Below are 22,784 nucleotides of genomic sequence, written 5' to 3' on the forward strand. Positions count from 1 at the left end.
CCCGGCCATGTGGGGCAGGGAGCCGGGGTTCACAAGCCCCTCACTCCTCCTCCTCCTCGGCGGTGTGGGTTTGCAGCCCCCGCCTTGGCGGTGCGGGCCGGGCTCTTTGTGCTGCTTTTCGCCGCTCCGTGCCCCGGTGGTGCGGGAGCCGCCTCGTTCGGTGCCCGCCGCGGCGGGCGGGAGCGGCTGCGGGAGGTGACACCCGCCCTGGGCTCCCTGCCGCCTCCCCGTGTCCCCAACCCCGGCGAGGGGCACCTGGCCCGGCTGCCTGGGGGCAGGGAGAGAGGGGCTGGGAGAAGGGCTGTGCTGCACGCAGGAAAAGGGGTGTCCGAGCCTCAGCTCTTCCCATTCACACCCCTCCGTACCAGCCCCTGGGTGTGCTCAGGATCGATGTCCCCCAGAGAAAAGCCACTTCCATCCCGCTGCCACCACATCCCGTTACACCCACCCAGCCAGGCTGGACAAGATCTGTCTTTGGGAGAACCCAGAATGGTTTTGGAGAGGACCTCTGGGACAATCTAGGCTGAGAGGAGAGGTAAAGGGGTCAGTGTATCAGTGGGAGCTTGTTTCTGTCTGCCGCCATTCAGGAACAGCAAAGCCAGTGTGCAGACAGCGTGGTGCCAAACTGATGCTGAGGACAGAGCCCTGCTGCTGGAACAGAGCCATCTCCTCCATCACTCAGCGCTACCACCACTTTCCAGGCAAACTCAGCTCCCCCAAACTGCAGGCAGCCCTGCAATCAGTAGCACAGGAGACAAATTCTCCCTCTGATTTGGACATAAAATACCACCAGCTCTTAGCTTATCGCTTTGCCTCATTATCTAATGACCTACATCTTGGGAACATATTGAGTTTCTCACCACAGTGGCAAGTAACCCGTGGGTGTGAGTATGTTGGAGCAGAGACTGGCTTGCTGGGATGCTTGTAGAGCCATACTACCAGCTGCAGGCAGCTTCATTAACAGTCCTGACTCTGCTCTGAATGCCCTGGGCTTTACAACACACCAAACAGTGGTGGGTCAATGCCCTGGGCTACCAGCAAGTTGCACACTCATGAGTAAGAATCTACTGGACCAAAAATTACATCTCTGCTTTCCTTGTCCACTTGTTCACGTGACGATTGTTACCAGCACCACAAATGCTCTTTTTGCCACGTGCGTAGACAGGTAAACCCTCTGCAGGAAGCCTGGATGTGTGTACCAGTACAGGAGACAAGGGTTGAGTAGGATTTCAGAGACAGTTTTAGAAAGGCACTATTACAAGAAGCTTGTGAAGAAAGAGAGGCAACCACTCACTTCATGAACATGGTGATGTAATATGAACAGACTTTTGTAGGGTATGCCAGAGGCCAAATCTACAGAATGTCATTTTCTATAGTCCTCAGCACCTCTCCTTGAGAATGAAGCGCTGAAGTCCCCCACAGACCTCCAGAAGGTCCATCTGTGAGCAGCCATGGTTTGAATGCTAAGACACAGGGCCATCTGGAACGGAGGGTCATTTCTAAGCCCTCCTTTCAATGCAGCCTGCCAGCTCCTCTCAGGATCAGCTAAGCACCCGGCTTCCCCACATCTGCCCTGAGAATTACCATGTCCTGAACACTCACATTTTGTCCACTGCCTTTCCAGTTCCCCTTATTATTCCTGGTCCCCATCTCAGCCCGTCCATGTTGAAATAGTGACCCTCTGTTCATCTGCTCATGATGGAGCAGTAGGACATGCATCCTGTAGTCACAACACAGGCTTCTTCTGCCAAGATGGGAACCCATCCAACACCACCCCAAAGCCTCTGGTTTGTTGTCTGCTCAGAGATTTCAGAGACACAGGGCTACACCACTAATGCTTACCACACACCCTTCAACAACTGAACACAACTGTCTGCCAGTTTTGGGTCACATAATCAGAACCAGTCCTCCTCATGTGTCCAGCGTCAGCTTCAAAGAGTACTATGATCAGCCTTTTTTTCTCATTTACAAATTGCTCTCACTCAACTAAATTCAGCCCTTAGCTTATCCCCCAGCACGTCCTTCCTTACAGAGACTGGCTTACCTTGGCAGTAACACACTCCCGGGAGTCACGGATTAATGTGTCCCAGGTGAGGCTCTGTTTGTTACCTGTAAAAAGAGAGACACCTTGTTCACTCTAGTGTTCAGTGAGGATATTTAACACCAGACCTCATCGCTCTGCCTTGGACCGGGGGGCCAAACACCCCAGAGAAGGCAGAGTGATGGTGGGACCAAAATCACAGCCTCCCCAAATGAACAACGTGCTCAGCCAGACTGCAGGACACGGGCTCCTGATGCGTGCCTCCTGCTGCTCCCAGCAGACACAGACTTTGCCCAGCCCTGCATGTGTACCCAGCAGGATGTAATTGTATCTGCCAGTGTTTTTTGACCTGTGGACTGCTCCTAGGATGTCGAAGGGGTGTAATAACATAAAGAAAGCAAGCCAGCCAGAAGCAGATCCACTAAAAGAGATGTGAGATCACAGCATTTTAGAAGAGTACAGAGAGAACAACTGCAAACCACAGGTGTACACTCGTGTACGTTTGCATTGTACAGGAACACTCGGACAGCTCCACTGCACATCATCTTACCAGTCTCAGAAATAGCCACCTGCCAGAGACAGACCAGCTTTCCTGCTGTTCCAAGTGGGCATTACTCAGCTCAAGCCAGGGGAGACAACAGACTTACACCAGCAAAAAGTCTGGTACAATATGATTTTCCTGTGCTGAGACAATGGCCAAGTGTCAGTCATTTTTAAGGTAACTGCACTAAGCCAACTGAACTGGCAAGACTTTTAATACTCTGCTGTCTGCAACCATCCTTTGGGTGGTACAAAATTTTCCAATAAGTATGGGGGGGGAAACAAGTAAGATGAACCAGAAGATGCCCCTAGGGTAAGAATTTATGCACTACCAACGTGAATTGAATATTTACAGCTATATTATTTATAAAACCCTTGCAGGCAGGATTTATGGTATAGCTCCAGTTGGGGGAGTTTAATTACTACTGTGACATCCACCGCTGCATGCCCAGCCATGCCATCCTATCGGTAACTTTCTTCATCTGTGCCTATTACACTTGGCATAGGAGGCACCATTTCCCTGAAGCTTTACGGTTAAGGGAGACATTGGCATGATGCCTTGGTACGCTCCTGGCCCTCATCCAGCTGTATCTGTCTGTCCTTCAGGACTGATCCACTGCTTGGCTTCCTTGGTTGCTTATGGGTACACACAAGGATGGACCTGTAAAGTATTTGATTTATTCACCCTTTCTCCACTAGATCTGTAGCTAGGGCCTCTTTGGTGTTGTGCTCTCTGCTCAATCCAAGCATATGCAGAGGAAAGAATGGCTACAGCAGTGGCTTTGATTGCCACTTAGGGTTAAGGTCCCACACCTCTGTCAGCTATGGCTCCATCCCTGCTGGTGATGTATGTGTGTACAGCCAGTTTTTTTCCTTTTTTTTTTTTTTTTAATTTTTTTTAGCTCAGTGCATCTTTCACTGGGTGGTGCCTGAAGCACACATTCAGTGGAGCAGCACGAACATATGGGGCACCCATTTGCTTATTCATTTCTCCTGGCAGAGGCATACAGAATGGGCAGAGGACTTGTTTCCTCCCTCAGCTGAGCCCTCCTTGTCAACTGAATCAAACCCAGCACTGTCCCTGTTAGGGAGCGTTTTCTTCTATGTTTCTATTCCTGCGATATTTGTTTCTGCCCTCAGGGTATTTTCATGTATGTGATCTCTCTTTCCCAGATGCTCTTTTTTTTTTTTTCCCCTCTCCACAGCTCTGTGGTACCTCCCAATTGTAACAACCATATTGTATATTAGATCTTAGCTTTTCTCTTAGCAAGAAACACTTCAGTTCTTTGCAGCATCGCCTATCTGCCCCCTGTGGACACTTTTTGTTCCCAAGGATGCTGAGGTTTCTTCCAGTGTGTCCATCCAGAGGTGCCCCATATCCTGGTCCATGCAGGTAAGTTACATGGACCATGGATGTTCCCCTACCTCTCACTGTGTACGATAGAAAAAAAGACTCCCCATGACTGTTGTGTAGAGCTACTTATAAATTTACCGCTACAGCCAAAAGACAATACTGCCAGTGTTTAGCACTTACTGAGAAATTCAAAGCACAGCTAAACTCATACTGATGGACAGAACTTTTAGTCAGGCAGCCACCACCAGGGCGTATGGCAGTACCTGAGTTCCTGAGAAAGGTTTGATTCTTCCAGAAAAGCTGAGATTGGAGAATCAGGTTTGGAGCCAGCCTTCCTGCTCAGCTCCTTCAGCAGATTCACACATAGAAGCCGACAAAACTGTAAGTTTCTCTGGAGCTAATTCTCTCTGGAGGGAAATGATATCACTCTCACCTTCCTGTGGTAGGTGGAAACAAGGCAGCCAGTCCCTAGGCTGGGTAGCTCAACTTAACACGGCATCTCATTCAGCTCCCTGGGTATCCACATCCCCCACCACAGTAATACTGGGTCAGACACAGCTGCTTCACTTTTCCTGTACTGAGTAACCACCTGGCACCCTCATGGTATTTACTTTCTGGTTTCAAAACACCTCATGGTCATAGCTCCAAAGGAGCCCATGTATCTCACTGCATTTTTTCTTGTAGGACCTGGGACTGGAAGGAACATTCCTCAATGAAGTGCTCTATAAAAATGCAACTTTCCTCAACTTGGTGGATCCCATCTCCCATGATTTGCTGATGAGCCTCGCTAGAGATCTGCAGTGTCCCAAAAAGGTGACCACTTCCCTCAGCTCAAGGGACATATTGCAACATAGCACTGATGCAAAGAGAGCCCTAATGGGGTGACTGGTGCTGGGTGGTGCATTACAATCCTTCAGAATGAGACAGTGTACGCTGTTGGAGTGGTAGCATATAGAATGTTGTACATATTTCTGTAGAAAACAGTTGAAACTACCTCAGAACATGAATGCAGCTGAAGGAGGGGTAACAACCATATTGTATATTAGATCTTAGCTTTTCTCTTAGCAAGAAACACTTCAGTTCTTTGCAGCATCGCCTATCTGCCCCCTGTGGACACTTTTTGTTCCCAAGGATGCTGAGGTTTCTTCCAGTGTGTCCATCCAAAGGTGCCCCATGTCCTGGTCCATGCAGGTAAGTTACATGGACCATGGATGTTCCCCTACCTCTCACTGTGTACGATAGAAAAAAAGACTCCCCATGACTGTTGTGTAGAGCTACTTATAAATTTACCACTACAGCCAAAAGACAATACTGCCAGTGTTTAGCACTTACTGAGAAATTCAAAGCACAGCTAAACTCATACTGATGGACAGAACTTTTAGTCAGGCAGCCACCACCAGGGCGTATGGCAGTACCTGAGTTCCTGAGAAAGGTTTGATTCTTCCAGAAAAGCTGAGATTGGAGAATCAGGTTTGGAGCCAGCCTTCCTGCTCAGCTCCTTCAGCAGATTCACACATAGAAGCTGACAAAACTGTAAGTTTCTCTGGAGCTAATTCTCTCTGGAGGGAAATGATATCACTCTCACCTTCCTGTGGTAGGTGGAAACAAGGCAGCCAGTCCCTAGGCTGGGTAGCTCAACTTAACACGGCATCTCATTCAGCTCCCTGGGTATCCACATCCCCCACCACAGTAATACTGGGTCAGACACAGCTGCTTCACTTTTCCTGTACTGAGTAACCACCTGGCACCCTCATGGTATTTACTTTCTGGTTTCAAAACACCTCATGGTCATAGCTCCAAAGGAGCCCATGTATCTCACTGCATTTTTTCTTGTAGGACCTGGGACTGGAAGGAACATTCCTCAATGAAGTGCTCTATAAAAATGCAACTTTCCTCAACTTGGTGGATCCCATCTCCCATGATTTGCTGATGAGCCTCGCTAGAGATCTGCAGTGTCCCAAAAAGGTGACCACTTCCCTCAGCTCAAGGGACATATTGCAACATAGCACTGATGCAAAGAGAGCCCTAATGGGGTGACTGGTGCTGGGTGGTGCATTACAATCCTTCAGAATGAGACAGTGTACGCTGTTGGAGTGGTAGCATATAGAATGTTGTACATATTTCTGTAGAAAACAGTTGAAACTACCTCAGAACATGAATGCAGCTGAAGGAGGGGGTGGTTACGTGCACAGAAATAAGGACTTTACTTTTCGCACCAATAGCAAACTTGATGACTGAGTACAGGCCAGGTAAAAAAATATATGGGGTGGGTGGTGGTGCCATATTCACTGGTATCCACCAGAGATTCAAAGCAGTTCACTTATGGGGCTGCAGAGGGGAACAGACATCTCTGCACCTCTGCCCAGGCTGGTGCCTCTGCAGGAGGAGGACAAGAACGTCTGTCTTCCCAGGCCCTTTGCCATGTGTAACTACCCTGAGACAGCATTATACCACCCCTAGAACCTCCCAGAGCTCTTGAGTAAAGAACAGTGTTGTAGGAATATACCGCAACTCAGGGTTCAAGAAGCAAAAGTGCCATGTGGACAGTGTTCCTGCACTGCTCCTGCACTTTCCTTCAGAGAACGAGGAGAGCAGAGACAAAGAAAGGCAAGGCTGAGTGCAGACAAACTTCACAGATACCCCAGTCCCACTGCAACACCTGCATCTACTTCTGTTATGCTCTGCCACCACAAACCACACTTGAATTTGCAATACATCCATTTGCTTATCAGGCTTGGCAAGTGTCATGTTTGCTTTATAAGGGCAGCAACAGAGTGAATTTCTTTAGTCCGAGAGAGATTTTAAGTACACACAGCTCAGAGCAAACAGCAGCACCCTAGGGAATACATTCAATGCCTGGTGTAGATTAGTAACATTTCTAACCTTGTTCTGCCATCTCCTGAGGCTCTTTGATAACAATTAACCCGTCAGGTCTCAATAGCCAAACTACATATAGCCACAGTTTAATCATCATCATTGGGCTGCAATGCAGCCTGAAAAATCTGATTTTCAAGTGTAATTTTTGTGGAAATTTTATAAGCGTCTAAAAAGGATGGGGTGGGTTGCAGCAGTAGTACCTCTTAACCATATTTCACTTGACCTCATCTCCAGCTGTTCTGCCAGACCATCTCCAACCTCAAGCTGTGCCATGCCCTTTAAGGGAGGCACCATGAGGGGACATCACCCTACTCCAGGTGCCCAGCAGATAACACACTACAGTTTTTACATACCTGCATATACCACCCCTCCTCTATTTTCATGTCTTACAGAGGCACACGCTTATCTGCATTATACATATACACGTAGCATTATATAGGTAATATTTTCCCCATTCCTAAGGAAGATGCTGAGCACCTGAGCTGCCCCTCAAAGCCAACAGGAGTTTAATTAAGTGGTTGGAGAGACTCAGCACCCTCGCCAGTACAAACATCAGCAGACCACGTCCCCTTTCCAGCCCTGGCTGAGCATCTGGTGGGTGTTAACTGCATTATGAGCAAGCAGGCTGAGTGCAATTCCCAGTCTGTCAGTGGAAATTAAATCAGTGAGGACACAGAAAGGAACAGGAGGGTAATTCTCAGTCGTGAGCCAACAAACGCTTGCAGAGCATTGTGCCAGCTTCCGTGCTGAAGCCTGGTGTGCACGTGCACCCATTTGGAAAGGTTTGCTGTTGTAGGTGACAGCAGGCAGCCACCAGTTGCAGCCTTACCAGCACAGTAGTAGTCTAGAACAAGGCACCTAACCCAAGGGCAAGGGCTGGTCTCTGTGGGATCCCAGGGGATCTGGGACAGGGATCGGGGGGCACTCAGCTGAGGCTGGGATCCCTCTCCACTTGGCACAGCAGAACAGCCACATGCTGGCAGCGCATCCCTGGGGAGTTCAGCTGATTCAGTGACTGCTTAGGAAAATCACAGTGCAGCTGTTGGCCCACAGTACAGCACTTTAACCGCTTGCAATAAAGAATATATTAGCATAATCCCCGACAGCTTTACTATGTGTTTACCTATCAAATCCATAAATGCACATGTTGCACCACAGCTGGAAGACTGAGGAATAGGAATGCAGGTGTCTGTCAGCATTTGGAAAATATGATAGAGGGGTGGGAAATCCCAGCCTTCAGCAGCTGCCATTTGCCATTCTGCTTCACCAGAGGAAGAGAGGTGCTGTTCAAAGGCATGGTGATAGAAAACACACGGCGCAAAAATGAACCCAGGAAATTAGCAACCAGCTTAGTGCCATCTTTTCCTGATGAATTACTGCAGGGGCTGGAGGGAACTGCTGATATTGGGAGGCTCCCGAACTCAAACCTCCAGGAGCAGGATGGACTGCAAAGTACTAAGAAGGAATATGGGGAATTCGCTGATTCCCTGTCCCAGCATCTCCAAGCTGGAACACAGAAGGGAACAGAGTCAAGGTGCAGAGATGTCTCAGGGCACATCTCTCCCAGCAAGAAGCACCTGGGGAATGGGACTGCTGAACTTTCCACATTAGAGGAACAGATGATCAGTCCAAAGACAGTATGCAGTCAGAGAAGCATGGCAGCAAGGCAATTGAAAGAAATTTAGCATAGTCCTGTAACATAATGAGCTGGCAGCTTGTCTGTCAAACTGGGGATGGGTGCTGCTGAGGATACAGCAGTGAGGAGCTGAGACACCCATACTGTCCCCACACTGGGCTTTTTTGGAAGCTGAGATCTTTTGAAGAAAAGGGCATAGGGGGTCCCTGCACAGAGCCCTTCTCACATTGTCAGCCGCTCCTGCCTTCCCAGGTGTTGCCTGACTTACAGCTGGACCCCCCGCCACAGCTCTAGAAAATAACCCCCTCTTCTAAGCTCCACTTGTTCCTTGGTAAAGTGTGAAATTGCATCCCTGCTCTGGGCAGGAACATGCTGGCTGAGCTGTGGTTCTTCCTGGCAGTGCAGAGCTGCTGCTCCTCCTCCACCCCAGGAGGAGATGGCATGTGGCACAGAGGTATCTCAGGCCTTCTCACCATTCCTTTTTCATCCTCTCAATCTCCTCCCCTATATATATATATATATGTATTCCCCTGCTCTATTACCACCTCTGATTCTTTCCCATCTTCCTCTGTCCCCCGTCTCCCCCCCATTCCTGTTCTGCTGTGGTGGCTGCAGAGGCTAAACTGTCCCTTTGCTTTCAGGAATATGACCCCTGGAAATCCTCAGACAGGATCTGCAGGCAGCTGATTTACCACCTAACCCCCCATTCAAAATGGCACCGGCATGGCATGCCCCGGAGGAAGTCCCAAGTGTGGTAAGCAGCCTGTTGGGAACAGGGTGGATGGGCACAGAGGGGAATCTGCCGGGAGAAACTGTGCTGCAGCCAAGCACCATCCCAGTCTGCCACTACTGCCCTTCTCAGACAAAGGCAGGGCTGAAAACCTACATGGCAGCCTCTGCTTGGTCTCTCAGAAAACCTCAGCCAAACGGCACAGGGTTGGCACAGGGTCAGTGCCAACCCATTCCCCGATCTGGTTTGCTATTTACTCCTTTTTATGTAGTCTTACAGTTCCTCAACCTTTCCCAAGGGCACTGAAGTCAATGCCACTGATTGCACAGCAGACAACTCTCCCAGCATGGCTTGCAGGGTGTTTGGCCTTAGGAGCGTGGCCAAAGCCTTGCAGATACACGCACTCCTGTGCAGAGCTGAGCTGGCCCCCAGCTCTGCACCCACTTTATCCTTATTTATGCCTGTAAAACTTCCCTGCCTGTGAGGAAGGTCTCCCATTATAAAGCATCATCCATTCAGTAGGAACCACTTCACAGTGGCTGGCAGAGAGGTGACCATCCTTACTTACTTCCCACTTCTGTGCCAGGACCAGGTGAGGGACCCAAGATGATGCAGAGCCTTACACACAGAGAACCCAACTTAAGGCACATTTGCTACAGACAGCTACCGGATGGCAGCTGCTTTCCACTACTACAAACATATTCAGACACCCACACGTGTTCTCTCCTTGACACTTGCTGGCTTTTCTAACCAGATAAAGAGCAGTCCCTACTTTTCAATCCACCCCTTCTCTCCTCATTTTCTTCGAGCAAAGCCTGTTCCTGTGACAGAGATCACCAGTGCTGAAGACAGAGAAGTGACTAAGAAAAGAGGAGCTCATGTCCGCCTCATTAGCTTCATAGGAATAAATGCAGGATTGGGTAAAAAGAAATGCAAAATTGGCAGCACTCTGAGAACAGCCTTGGGCTTTTCTAAGATTTTCAGTCTTTATGCATGTACCAGCAACTTAAAATCCCCCATGGGAATTGACATTTCCATCGCACCTTTCATTCTGACTCAGAGGCAGATCCCCAGTGCATCTTATGGAATAAAATCCCTAATGCCATGATTTCCAGACCATCTGCCTCTCATACCTATAGCCCCACTTTAGCACCAAATCTGAGCACTCTTGTGAGTTTCAGTGCTCTCACTCCCAGCACCCCAGAGGGCAGGACTCTTCATGCCAGTTTGCAGGTAGAAACCACAGCACAGAACAAGACCAGGGGACCAGAGCTGAGCGAGTCCTGTTCCAGACTTACTCAGATGACATTTTGCCCATGGTATCCTGCAGAGCACCGGACCTGCAGGATATATCCCAAGACAGAGGGGCTTAAAGATAAGAAATGCTGGAGACAGGGAAAGCTCTACAGAGTGTGTCTGTCTCCATTCCTTTCCAAGCTCCCTTTTGCTGAAACCCAGCCTGATTCTGGTTTTCCAAGTGAAAAATCCCTCCCTGTAGCTACTAATTTAAGCCTCTGCCTCCATACTCCTGTTTAAAGGCAGAACAAACATCTTCTCCAGTTGGACTCCAGGCTAGAGAGTCAAACTGGAGGTGTTCCCTCTGATTGCAGAGCCCAGAGAGAGCAGAGGACTGCCTGCTGTAAACTCATCAGTTACTAAAAACACAGGGAGCATTGTCTGTGGCCAGAGGAAATGCTCTGGGCTCCATGAGCCCAAATCCCACACAGAGGGGTGAGGCCTAAGTATTAGCCAGGCACAGAGCACCTGTGAGCACAAGCAGGGAGAGGGCAACAAGGCAATATGCAATAGAGGGAAATATAGGTCTAAAATGTATGGTGCTGCCTGGCAGCCAGGCCCAGATTCAAGGTATTACATAAGGCACAAAACAATTTTGATTAAATATTCAACAGCAGGGCTTCCTTTTTTAAAACTGGAGAGGAACTGGTTTGCAGTTTGCGGCAAAAGGCGCCTGCAGAGTTGGCATCTAAGGCCACTGCAAGAAAATGGATGTTGCCAGTAGCAGGAAGAAAAGAAATAGCTGCTTCAGTTGGAGACACCAGGGCCTAATTTTGTCCAGCAAGGCTGTTTTCACCTGATCTAAATTCTTCACTTCCCTCTGTGGGGAGTGGGAGTATTTTACTATAATCTTGGTTTCTGAACCTGTGCCCTTGGCTTGTACCCTTCCTGCCATCGAGGTCCTGTAAAAAGCATGAGTGTAGCAGCAACACTTCGAAGGCATTTCTAAAGTCTAGTGGGGATTTGGGACAGCAGGGAGGAACCAGTGTGTGGAGACCACATTCAGGAACTGAATTTTCCTCTCGCTTTTACCGTCTCCTGGGTTTTGGCTTCTGGCTTTCACAGAGCTGATGCAGGACCCCCTTGTTCTCTTCTGAAATGCGATTTCTGCTTTCTGGCAGCATGTCAGATGACTCCAGGAGATAATTAACAAGCCCAGCCATACAGAGAGCTTAGAGCATCTGCCAGGTTTTAATTACATTTGGGCTGTTAGGGAGATGCAGTATGGGAGATAGAAAGGACCTGCAATGCTGGAGCTGGATTGTGCATCAGGTGTTCCTCCCCACTGCAAAATAGCAAGCCAGCAGGTCAGAAACAAACTAATTGTAGTTACATCTCCATCTACTCTCAGTGGGGACCCAAAACATCCAGCAAGTGAAAACCTAGGCCACCCATGAACTGATGAAGAAATGTATTTTATCTTTGGTACTTTAAGCACCCCTGTTTTGATACACAGGCCAGAACAGAAATGTGGAAGGAGAAAGCTTATTGCAGCACAGTGGACTCAATGCAACAGCCACTGAAGTGAGTAGGAGAGACCCAACCCAGGCTGCGTCTGGTTTCTCCGCTTGATTAAACTGTCAAAGGTTGATGCTGGAAGGCAGTTTGCCCTCTGCATCCACGTCTGTGTGTTCTTGACAGTGGTTGTCTGCATGTACAATGAAGGGTTAGCAGTGTCCCAGCTGTGCAGTCACCCAGAGACAAGTTTGCCACACTGAAAGTGAGGGGTTCAATTCTCCTTCCCTGCAAAATCCTGTCTCGGGTCTGCAGCTTCCAGCCAACAGCTCTAGGGGTTTTAAAAGTAGGAACTCAAAAGCTGGAGGATAAGATTTCCACAGAAGGGACCAGCGTGACTTTACTGCACAATTTTCAGTCCCTTATATCTTAATGGGAATTCAGTTTTAGCACCATTTTATAGTTGTATAGGTCATTCACACTTGATCAGAATACATCCTAGAGTGTTTTATAACTCCAGCTTCGCTTTCTCATTAAATTGACATTTATAGTGTAAAGAGTATCAAATTAAGAAATGCTCCTCTACACAGACATAGGCTTTTTAGGCTATCAACACCACTACCGTGGAATTTTGACAGGTGCAGAATTTTTGGATATTATTAATTCTTGTTTTCAGAAATCTTGAGGTCTCCTGCAATCCTGAATTAAGGAAAACTGCATGTGCTAGTGCAATTGCCACCATCTGCCTCCAGAACAGAGCTGGACCCAGAGGGTGTATTACTTTCTGAGGGCTAGGCACACCAGACTGCTCTCTGGGGGGGAAAGGGCATCAGGTGAAGACAGTCTTTGGAGAGCTGAATCACAGCTTTATACTGCAATCAAACAGCTGTGGATTACAACTAAGCTCTCATGGCAAAGCCATGTCAGGGAGCCTTATGTATCTTCCACTTGCATCTTCCCCAGAGCTGCCTACTTCAGTGTAACTACTTCCTTTGTTGAGTGCAAAGGACCAAACCTGAATCCACAATGCATGCAGGCAGTAAACACAGAATGATCTCTACAGTCAGGGGGTTTCTAGCACAGAAAAAAAAAAAAAAAAATCCAGATTTTTCCACACAGTGACTGGTTCAGGAAGAGTTAAGGCAGTTGTGTGTACAGAGTTACTAATTCCCAAACTGCATGCACCTGGGCTTTCCTTTTCACAAGTCTCACCACAGTTTGACTTTGCTCACCTGAATGAATTTCATCTTGGCTAATCCAAAGCTGGGTGGAGAAGAGAGTATTCCTTCAGGGCTTATTGCTCTGTTTCTCAGTTATTGATGTGCATTGCTCAGACATTGCGGCACTAGATGCACTTTTAAAATGCAATGAAAGCATTTATCTAGAAGACTGCAGGGAAACAGCTCTAAAGGGCTTTGGATCTTTCTTTTTTTTCCCCTTGAAAACATCACTCAGGGCTGCAGATGACAGCTCTGGCAGATTAGATCCTAGCCTTCACATAGCATGAGGTGAATATTAACTACAGCTTCATGTCACCCTTATGCAACAGGGTAAATAAGCACCATCATTCCTGAAGCCAAGTTAGAGAATACCAGTCAGCTAACTAAAGCCACATGGTAACAGTCATATGGGAGTACAAGAACTGCCCCACACAACATTTTAAAAAAGCTGCTGCTCACAGACACATCAGCTGGACAGACATAGGCTGGTAAGTAAGCTGCAGAGAGGCAGGAACTGTCTCCTCATCTTACAGTGCAGAGAGTCCTAAACACTACTCATGATCAGGGCTCCTAAGAGCTTCGAGAGACAGGTACATCTGCAAAGGCTGTTGGAGAAGGCAGAAAAGGTCATCCAGCAGCTTGATACTGCCCTGTCACAGATCAGAAGAAACAGTCAAAGACTAGCAGGCAGGAGAAGCAGGACACTTTGACAGAGAGCAGTCAATAAGAGAAATAACGGAGGCTGAGTGGCAGATTAAAAGGAATCAGCAGAGACCTTGTGCCTTCATGACTCTTATACAGTTGAAGGTCTGGCAAGGACATCTCTGCTCATTGCAGGGGGGGTTGGAATAGATGACCTTCAAAGGTCCCTTCCAACCCAAACTATTCTGATTTTATGACATAGGCTGTTAACATATTTACAATGAGGAGGTAGCATTGTTCCCTGCTTTGCTATTAAAGACCTAAATAATGAGGGGAAACAACCAGAGGTCTCGGATGGATCACATGGCAGCAGGAGGAAGGTCAAGGGTTCACAGCTCTCTTGAGCACACCTGCAAGGACACAGTGAAGATGACAGCAGAGCCAGGAGGAAGAAAGACACTCAGCTGCATCAACACCTACAGATATCCATGTCCCAGTTACAGAGGGAGAGTGGTGGGAGAAAGGCTTTCTTTGCACTTCCTTCTCACCACAGTGAGGGATCTCCTCGCAGTTGATGAGAAGAGCTTGGGTACATGGATGGAGATGTGACTAAGGGACTTCTCATGGATGTGGCCTCTTTTGTGCACTGCCTCCACCTTCACAGAGGTTTTGGGCCCAGCCTTGGAACAGCTTGGGCTGGGTTAGCCTAGGTCAGTGCTTTTGAGGCTTCTCTTTCCTTTTTCATGTCTCACTAGAGGCAGCTAAAGCCAGCCCTGCACAGCAGCGCCCTGTGCCACAGGGAAACAAAGCAACCAGATTATGCTAAGTAGGTGATTAAAAAGCCCAGAGTCCATCCCCTAAACCACTGCTCAAAGCAGAGAAGCCATCCAGACATGCCTGTCACTAGGTTCTATCCAAGGAAGAGCAGCCAAGAGATACTCAACTCGTGGCTAATTAGCCACTACTGGCAGTGCCTGTTAATGAAGGAGGGAATGCACAGTGATGGGAGTCTCTGGCATCAGGAAAAATTTATATTTAGAGGCAAATTAAATGCAAAAATAAGAGGGTGGGCAGGGGAAAGCTGGTAATTGCCTGGAGAGAAAGGCAAGGAGTAGTGGGCATCCCTCATCACTGAAATCCTATCTGACTCTTACCATCTCTTCCCAGCCTCTCTCCATGCCATGGAAGACAAGGGAGTGAGGCTGGGATTCCAAGAACATGAACATTCTTGGGCTGAACAAGCTCCTCCAAGCCCCACAAAGCTAACAGGAGGCCAGGCACTGCTGTGGGTGCTGCAAGTCCCACCACAGCAACAGTCAGAACACCTCTTCCCTGCAGACACCAAAGAATTTAGCTGATGACCAGGAAATTGAAGGGATTCAGTGCTAATAATAAAAAAATAAATGTGCCGAGCTCTCAGCTTCATGGACTCAAAGAGGCACCTGGAAGAAGGCCTAAGGGTTAGGTCCCTTGGGACAGGTCCTGGAGACAAACAACTAACAATTAATTTCAGGTCCCCTAATTGTTTCCTCTCAAGATAGCTCTGAATTTGCTTATGTTAGCTGAGTTCCCAGGAGGTGGGAACAGTGACTGAGCCTGATGTGGGGAGAGGAAGATCTTCATCCCAGGAAAAAGCTAAGGGAGGCACAAGATGGTTTCATCCCTTTCCTAGCCTGCATTTCTGAGAGAGACAAGGTGCTTTCTTCTGACACCTGCAGGTCCCTCAGACCCCTGTGCTCCCTGGACTGATCCTGGGTGGATCTTACATGGCCAGGCTCATGGTGCAGTCTGGGGACTGCTGGCTAATGCCTGCTGAAAAGCAGAGTTGGCACCTAGTGAAGGGATAATTGGCAGTGAGGATGGAAGGAAGGTTGCCTGCGTGTCACTGGGAGAAAGGCCAGAGCCCAAGGAGAGAGCTGGGAATGACGCAAAGGAAAACTTGTTTCACATGAGAGAAACAAGAAGATGTAGCTAGAAGTGCTCTCATCCCTCAGGAGGGCCGGACAGGGGTTGCAAGCAGGGTGCCGACATCTTATAAGCAGGAGGACAGGCAGGCACCTTTCCTCACTGGATGCTGCATCTAGCTCCAGGTGGGCAGCAGGGCACAGGCTGCTGATTGCCCTTCCTTCTTACTGAAAGTTTCATGGGATTTCTCACTTGCAGCCATTTCTCCATCATCTGAGGAAGTGGGGGTTTGCTTCTTCTCTAAGCTTGCTGCAGATAATACAAACACAGTCTGCTTCACTGCATCCAGGGTCCAGATCCTCGTTAGATGCAAATCCCCACAATTATAAATCTACACACAGCACCAGTTGTGGTAGCATTAGGTTAATCCAGCCTCCAGTGCTTTGCAGTCCTCTGCCCCCAAGTCCCATGGGCACCAAGAGCCATGTCACTAAGTAGCTGTTTTGTCTCACACAGAGGAAAAAAAAATTTCTGCAGCTGAAGCGATCTTTAAGCCTATTTTACTTGCAGAAATTAGGGGATAATAGATGACCCATTTCCCTGGAAATAAACCTGGCATTTTCTCAGCTGCTGCAGAAGAGTCTGAGAGCCTGGGGTCCTGCGTCTCATGCTCCCCTCCCCTCCTCTCCCCCGCCTCAAGAGAAATAGAACTTAGCAAAGCTCAAAAAAACCCCAACCTAAGTGTCACATAATTCAGAGTAAAGCATCTACCCACATCTCCCTGTCCCTCTTCTGATAGCAGATATAATTACCTCTAAAGCAAAAGAGGAGGAGGAGTGGTCAACTATTCTGTGCCCTGCCCCAGAGATGGTATTTAGCTGCCCAGGAACACACAGGAGGCAAGGAGGAGAGCTGCCAGGGTTTAAAGCACACGAGAGGCATCAGATCTCATGCTTCAGCACTTACCAGAGAGCTGAGGGCCTGGCTGCAGCATTAGAGGCTACGTCCACCAGGGCAAGGCTTCTACAGACACATCCCTATAAGAGGCATTTTTACAGGCAAGAGAACAACTTAAACACAGGAGGAGCTCACAGTGCTGAGACAGGAGGCCCAGAGTCATCCTGGCAGGTACAGCAATGAGGGCAAAAGGAAGCAGCAAAAAACACAGGAAAGGAAAGAAAAACAAGCCAGCAAAGGAGGGAGGGAGGGCCCTGGCACAGGACAGGAGGCAGGAGGGTTTAAGCACATTCAGCCAGGAGCAGTCCAGTCTGGAGAATCAATTACGGGAAGATAATTTGTCTGCTTGATTAAGGCCTCCTTAGGGTATTGGCTTGTTGCTGGGGAGAGCAGCAGAAGGTACTTGCTCTGGTCAGAGCACGATCCATGACTTATTACTGCAGTCCCTGCATAGCAGTCAACAGGAGGGGAAGCTTAACAGGCAGAGACAGACAAGCACATTGCATTTGTCCTTCTGACATTTTTCCCTCACTTATCACTGTCTGCACTCAGAGCCAAGTCACTCAAAAGGGGACCCCAAGAGCCATTCAAACTTGCCCCCAATTAAGAAAGCTGCTGTTGCAGACACAGCGGGAAAAACAGCACCTGAATGCTGAGGCCCCACAGAGGGAATGGTGCTGGCTCAGACATGCCCTCCAGTGGTCCCCACTCCAGCCTGGTTCCTATCCCAAACTGGAAGCTCTAATGCTTGTTTCTTGTAGCTTTACAATAGGAAGGTCAGAACAGGCTTTGCACAGTCTCAGATACGGCTTAGGGCCAGAGGGGAGGGTGTCCCTATGTTTGTCTCCTTTCTGCTCCCCCCAGTACCTGCCATGGGTTGGCAGCACTGGAGAGTAAAATTTCCAGGAGCCATAGGCTGCATTTGCACAAAACAGGCACTGAAGTAATTACAGGCTTGCTTCTATGCTTGTTTATGCAGGACCCCCTCACATCACCTACAAAATCTTACTCTAAACCAACACAGGCCAGAGAAGGCTTCCATCTCATCTCTTGTACCAGCCCTACTGGATTTAGGGGACTATTTCCTCTACGCAGTCAGGTTTACACTCAAGATTTATTTCTCCCTGCTTAATCCAACCAATATGAATGCACACTTCCACTATGCATTTGATGCTTTGTTTTGCTGGAACAAGTAGTACTCTGTATCAAACACCCAGATAAACATCTAGCACAGCTGAGGGATAACAGTTGTGCCAGGGAAGACCTGAGACTTCCAGGTTTGAGGCCAGTCTCTGGTAAATTTCATATGAGTCGAACCCTTTTATGGTACTATGCAACTCAGCTGGTATCAAGCATCCCTTGGATTAGCAGGAAAAGGAAGGCTAGCCCAGTGCCACCCAGACATGTACAGTTCACAACTCATACTCTATTGCAGCTGTTAAGAGAACTGCACTGCTGCTACAAGCAAAGTGGTTGATTAATTCTTAACAATCCTGTCTCTGGGCCCCTGATATTGGAGAGGTATCAAGTACCATGTTCAAGTCAAGACCCTTTGGAGAACTCACTTGTGTGCTTTCAGACCAATTATAATTCACTAGTACATCAGTCTCTGCTGTTTGACATACAGACAAGTGCTGCTCCCCTTGCCCCTCCCGTGATCCACTGAGGAGTAGCCTGGGTTATGTAAAGGGTAAGTATTTAGTAAGAAATACATAAGGCTCTTCTAAAACCTTAGGTCTGAATGTAAGTTATTCCATACTGTTATTACGTCTCTACTATGAGAACTCCTTAGCTCAAATGCATGCTTGCAGATACAGCCTCAGCCTTGCACAACAAATTCCTTCAGGAGGCACAAGGACGTGCAGACGTAGCCTGAACAAAGTGCTGCTAAACCCAGAGCAGGAATTTGTGGGCTTGAGAATTGACAAGGCAGGCCAAGAGGTCTTTCCACCTCATGCTCTTACAAGGAAGCACAGCCACAGGTGTGTCAGTGTTGAATGTGTCCATGAAGGGCTGTTGCACATTTATTCACTTGTATTATCACATGCTGATAGAGATTATTAATAACCAAATTTTGCTATAGAAGCAAAGCTATAGAGGCAGCGTCACATCCTCTCCACAACTGCGGAAGGGCCTGGCAAGACTAAGGCTCACAGGAACATTCTCACCTGCCATGGGAGCTCCTGCGGTGCTGCAGCCTCCTCCAAGGAAATTGCATGTCCCCATGTACCCATTGCTCTCAGGGACTGGGTGTGCCACAGGTGTGCAGGACACTACAGAGAGCCAGATAGGAAGAGTGGGGACCTTCAAATTGGTGGTTAATTCTTAACCCACCCTGCTCCTCCCAAGCTCAACAAGGCACTTACAGACCCACTGAGCACACGACAAATACTGGGGGTCCTACTTAGGGCTCCCATATCCTTAAAGTTACATGCACCTGAAAGGACAGCAAGACTAATATCATTTACACTAAGGGATTAGGTTTTCATGTGTTACACTAACACACATCTCTACTCAATCTTGCAACGTAGCCCCACCAGCTCCTATAGCCCCACAGAGTCCCACTTCCTACAGAACTCTCACAAACCCACAGTCCATCATAGAACTCCACATCCCACTCCCTTTGCATACCCAACAGCCCCATAGCACAGCTTTGCCTGCTGTACAGCTTGCCTACCTCCTCCTCACTCCACTTGCCAGGCAGACAGCAGAAGAAATGGCTGAAACCACTTCTCTAGAGTTCTTTTAGCACCTTTATACCCTCCCCGCCTCCTCACAGCTGCAGCAGATCCCAGATGATCTGCTGACCACAGAGACCCAAATAGGCAGCCACTGGTACTGCTTACTGACTAAGTGCTGCTTGGGAGGGCTTTTAAAGGGACATGCAGTAAATCTACTCCTGGAGTGCAGTTTGCTAATAGATTGTTTTCCAGATAAAAAACCCATTTCTCAGCCTTGTAACACTGCTCTTCTCAGCTGCTCCATTAACCCTTTGCTTAACATTCTAGCCTATGTTCTTTATGAGTTGTCCCCTGTCCCAAGTAATCCGTCACTTGGATGAGAGATGAATAAAAGCAGTCCCTGTAATGATCTCTCTCTTTACCCCTTTCCATCCTTAGCCTGAAGACCAGCCTGCAGAAGAAGGTGAGCCAGGACTCCATGGATTTGTCAGGGATCCCCCTGACCATGCGGGATGTCCACCGCATGGCCTACTACCTGCAGAACAACGGGGACCGCCTCACCTCTGTGGACCTGAGCTTCACTGAGCTGAATGATGACATGGTGCGCCTGCTGCTGCCCTTCCTCTGGGCACTGCCCAAGCTCACTCACCTTTCCCTCAATGGCAACCGACTGACGCGGGCGACCATGAAGGAGCTGACTGACACCATGAAGGACATGAACAAGTTCCCTTGCCTGGCCTGGGTTGACCTCGGCAACAACGTGGATGTCTCCTCCATGCCGCAGCCATTGCTCGTGGGCCTGCGCAAGCGCCTCAGCCAGCAGACCACGCTGCCTACCATCTATGAAGCGCTCGACTGCGACTCAGAGATCTCCAGCGGGCACGAGGGCAGCCAGCCAGAGAACGAAGCAGCAGGAAGCACCCCGCCACGTGCTTTCTCTCAGCAGGGCTGTGAGAGGTGACTGGACAACAGGCTGGCACTGGCACATTGAAGCCGCCCCAAGGAGAAGTCTTGAGTACAAACATCAAGCAGAGGGCCAGCTTTACCAGCTTCCTTTGGCTCTTTTCTCTCGCCTTCCCTGACACTTCCCCCCGACTTGCTGTGAGACAAAAGCCTGTTGTCCCCCCACAACATGCTCCGCTCCCTCCCCTCACTGCCAAACCCATCGCCCACGTTCCAGAGAGGAACGAGTGACTTACAGTGAACCTGGTCCCCAGGCAGGGTCTCACTGGAAGACGGGAAAAGACCTGTCGGAGTCAAGAATATCCTCCAGCAGCCATTGGGTTGAGGGAAAGGGATGGGGGGGAACCTAAAACAGAAACAGGCTTGTAGTTTACTTCCTTTCTTCCTTTTCCTATGCACCTTGGAAACCTTGGGACCTGCAGCCTTGAGTGTGAAAGGAGGTACCCCAAGAGCCTAGCTGTTGTGGAGCCAGGCAGTGTGTCTCCCTCTTGTGTCTGGCTCCTTTTGTTTTGTTTTTTTCCTATTGTGTGTTTTGTATTAACATCTGAACAAAGGGACTTGGTCAGAGACCATTGGATTGCATAGGCTGGGGCGGACACATGGCTTGGAACTGCAGCATCAGGATATTTGCTGTGTGACCGGGGTGAGAGGGAGGGGAAGGAGGTATGTGTTGGTGGGAGCATGGGGGATGGGATGAGTTGGGTTGGGATGGGAGGGGGTGGGGAGGAGAGGGAGGGGAAATAGTGTTGTGGATTAGCACGAGTGGTTTCAAAAAACTGTGCTTTTGTACTAAAATTACAAGTTCCAAGTGAAATTGGGGAAAAAAAGACAGCTAAGTGCATAACTGTGGCACTAGAGGAGCAAGCAGTGAACGTGCCAGAGGTGGACACTTCCCAAACTAAAGCGCAAAGCTTTGGCTCCTCATGGCCTATTGCATACCTCGTAATACAGACATGACATGAGCAGCTGCATCACCATTTCCAATGCTGTCCAAAAAACCAAACCACTGATGCAATATTTCTAGTGTTTTCCATGCTCATGTTCTACCTAAACATAATAAACAGTTCTCTTGGACAAGGGTGTGAAGCGTTACGGAGTCTGAGTATCTGGATTGTTCACAAATTGAACCAGCAGCCCAGCCACTGCAAGAATATGGACCAGGAGTCCTCTTGTAGTGCCTGAGTAGTGTGGGAGGGGATCAGCAGGTACCATTCCCATTGGTGAAGGCAGTTCATTCCTCTAAGGAAAGTGAAATGTGGGTGTTCATTTGTGGTAGGCTGCCACCCTTCATATTGCAAGATGCTGATGCAAATAAACTGACCAGGCTTTAGCTGGTAAGTCCTCTCACTTGCCTCTCCCCACAGGAATTCAGAGAGCAGACAGGATTTTGAAAGAGTTAAAATTTAAAGGAATCAAACATATAAAACCCCCCATATGAATCCTGGCCCTCTGAAATTAACAATGGTAATTTTGCCTTCCTTTGCTGATTCTCTCTGGGAGTCTCAACACACATAAGCAACTCTCATATGCTAAGCTATAGAAATCCACATGAAACAGACGCACCTTTCATGCCCCTCGCTGATTTTACAAGACATTACAAGAAGCAAACTGGTGATATTATCAAGTGATTTATCCTCTTTTGAGCAAGACTGTGAGGGCACTGAAAGGTATCGGTGTCTCTGATAAACTGCCAAAAGCCAGTCTCCTGAGGAAAAAAGCTGGGTTTAGAGACACTGTGCTGAATATTACAACTTGACACTGCAAATGCTGGACGCAGTTCTGTTTGCACTCAAGTCACTGGAGCAGGACCTCATAATCTTCATATTGTTAACTTGCAAACAGAAGTGTTGTAAAGCCTCTGTCCTCTGCTGACCAAAAGGAGCAGAAGATAAAGCAAGGTAAAGCAAATGTAGCTAGGGCCAGGTGCTAGCTGCCCCATCCCAGCTGATGTGGAAGATAAAAGGCCCTGAGAGAGCTAGAATATGAAGTTTGGCCAGGAGGATAGGGAACAGGGCGTGCAAATATAGCCAGGCCCCAGCACAACCCAAGGTGAAAAGGAAACACGTGCTCCCCTGCACACTTGTCACCCAAACTCACTTTTTAGCCCTTCTACTGAATCAGGAGAAGTGGTGTAATTTCTGTGGCAAAGACTGTGTGGGGGGAGCACGAGATTGTCTTGCAAAAGGCAAAACAGAGCTGCTTGAGCAGCTTTAACCACTACTGGGGGAAGGGCTGTGCTGGTTCCAGAGGTCACTGCCTGCCTCTCTTCTTGCAACTTACTTTTCCCTTCTCAGTGTGGTATCTGTTTCCTCCCCTGCTGTGGAGGAGATGGCATTAATTTTTTCTTTTTCTTCTTTCCCTTCCAAAATACCTTTCAGCAAAAATGAAAAGCATTTCAAATGTCAGCAAGATCTACTTAAACTCTTACAGTCTAAGCAGAGCAGCGCTCTGTGCCAAGAAGAAACTCGGGCATGAAGCATTTAAATG

General features: G+C 48.5%; 1 protein-coding gene across 1 annotated transcript in view; it reads left to right on the plus strand.

Moving 5' to 3' along the window:
• LRRC75B (leucine rich repeat containing 75B) overlaps window positions 1-21,385 on the plus strand; it is a 22,059-nt gene extending 674 nt beyond the window's left edge. Inside the window, exons 2-4 of the mRNA XM_014961457.1 lie at window positions 4,620-4,748; window positions 9,090-9,202; window positions 19,773-21,385. Of these exons, the coding sequence (XP_014816943.1) occupies window positions 4,620-4,748; window positions 9,090-9,202; window positions 19,773-20,295 (765 nt within the window). The 3' untranslated portion in view covers window positions 20,296-21,385. The remainder of the gene's footprint in view (window positions 1-4,619; window positions 4,749-9,089; window positions 9,203-19,772) is intronic.
• The last annotated feature ends 1,399 nt before the right edge of the window (window positions 21,386-22,784 follow it).

Source organism: Calidris pugnax, unplaced genomic scaffold, assembly GCF_001431845.1.
Source record: "Calidris pugnax isolate Ruff unplaced genomic scaffold, ASM143184v1 scaffold32, whole genome shotgun sequence".
Lineage (NCBI taxonomy): Eukaryota > Metazoa > Chordata > Aves > Charadriiformes > Scolopacidae > Calidris > Calidris pugnax.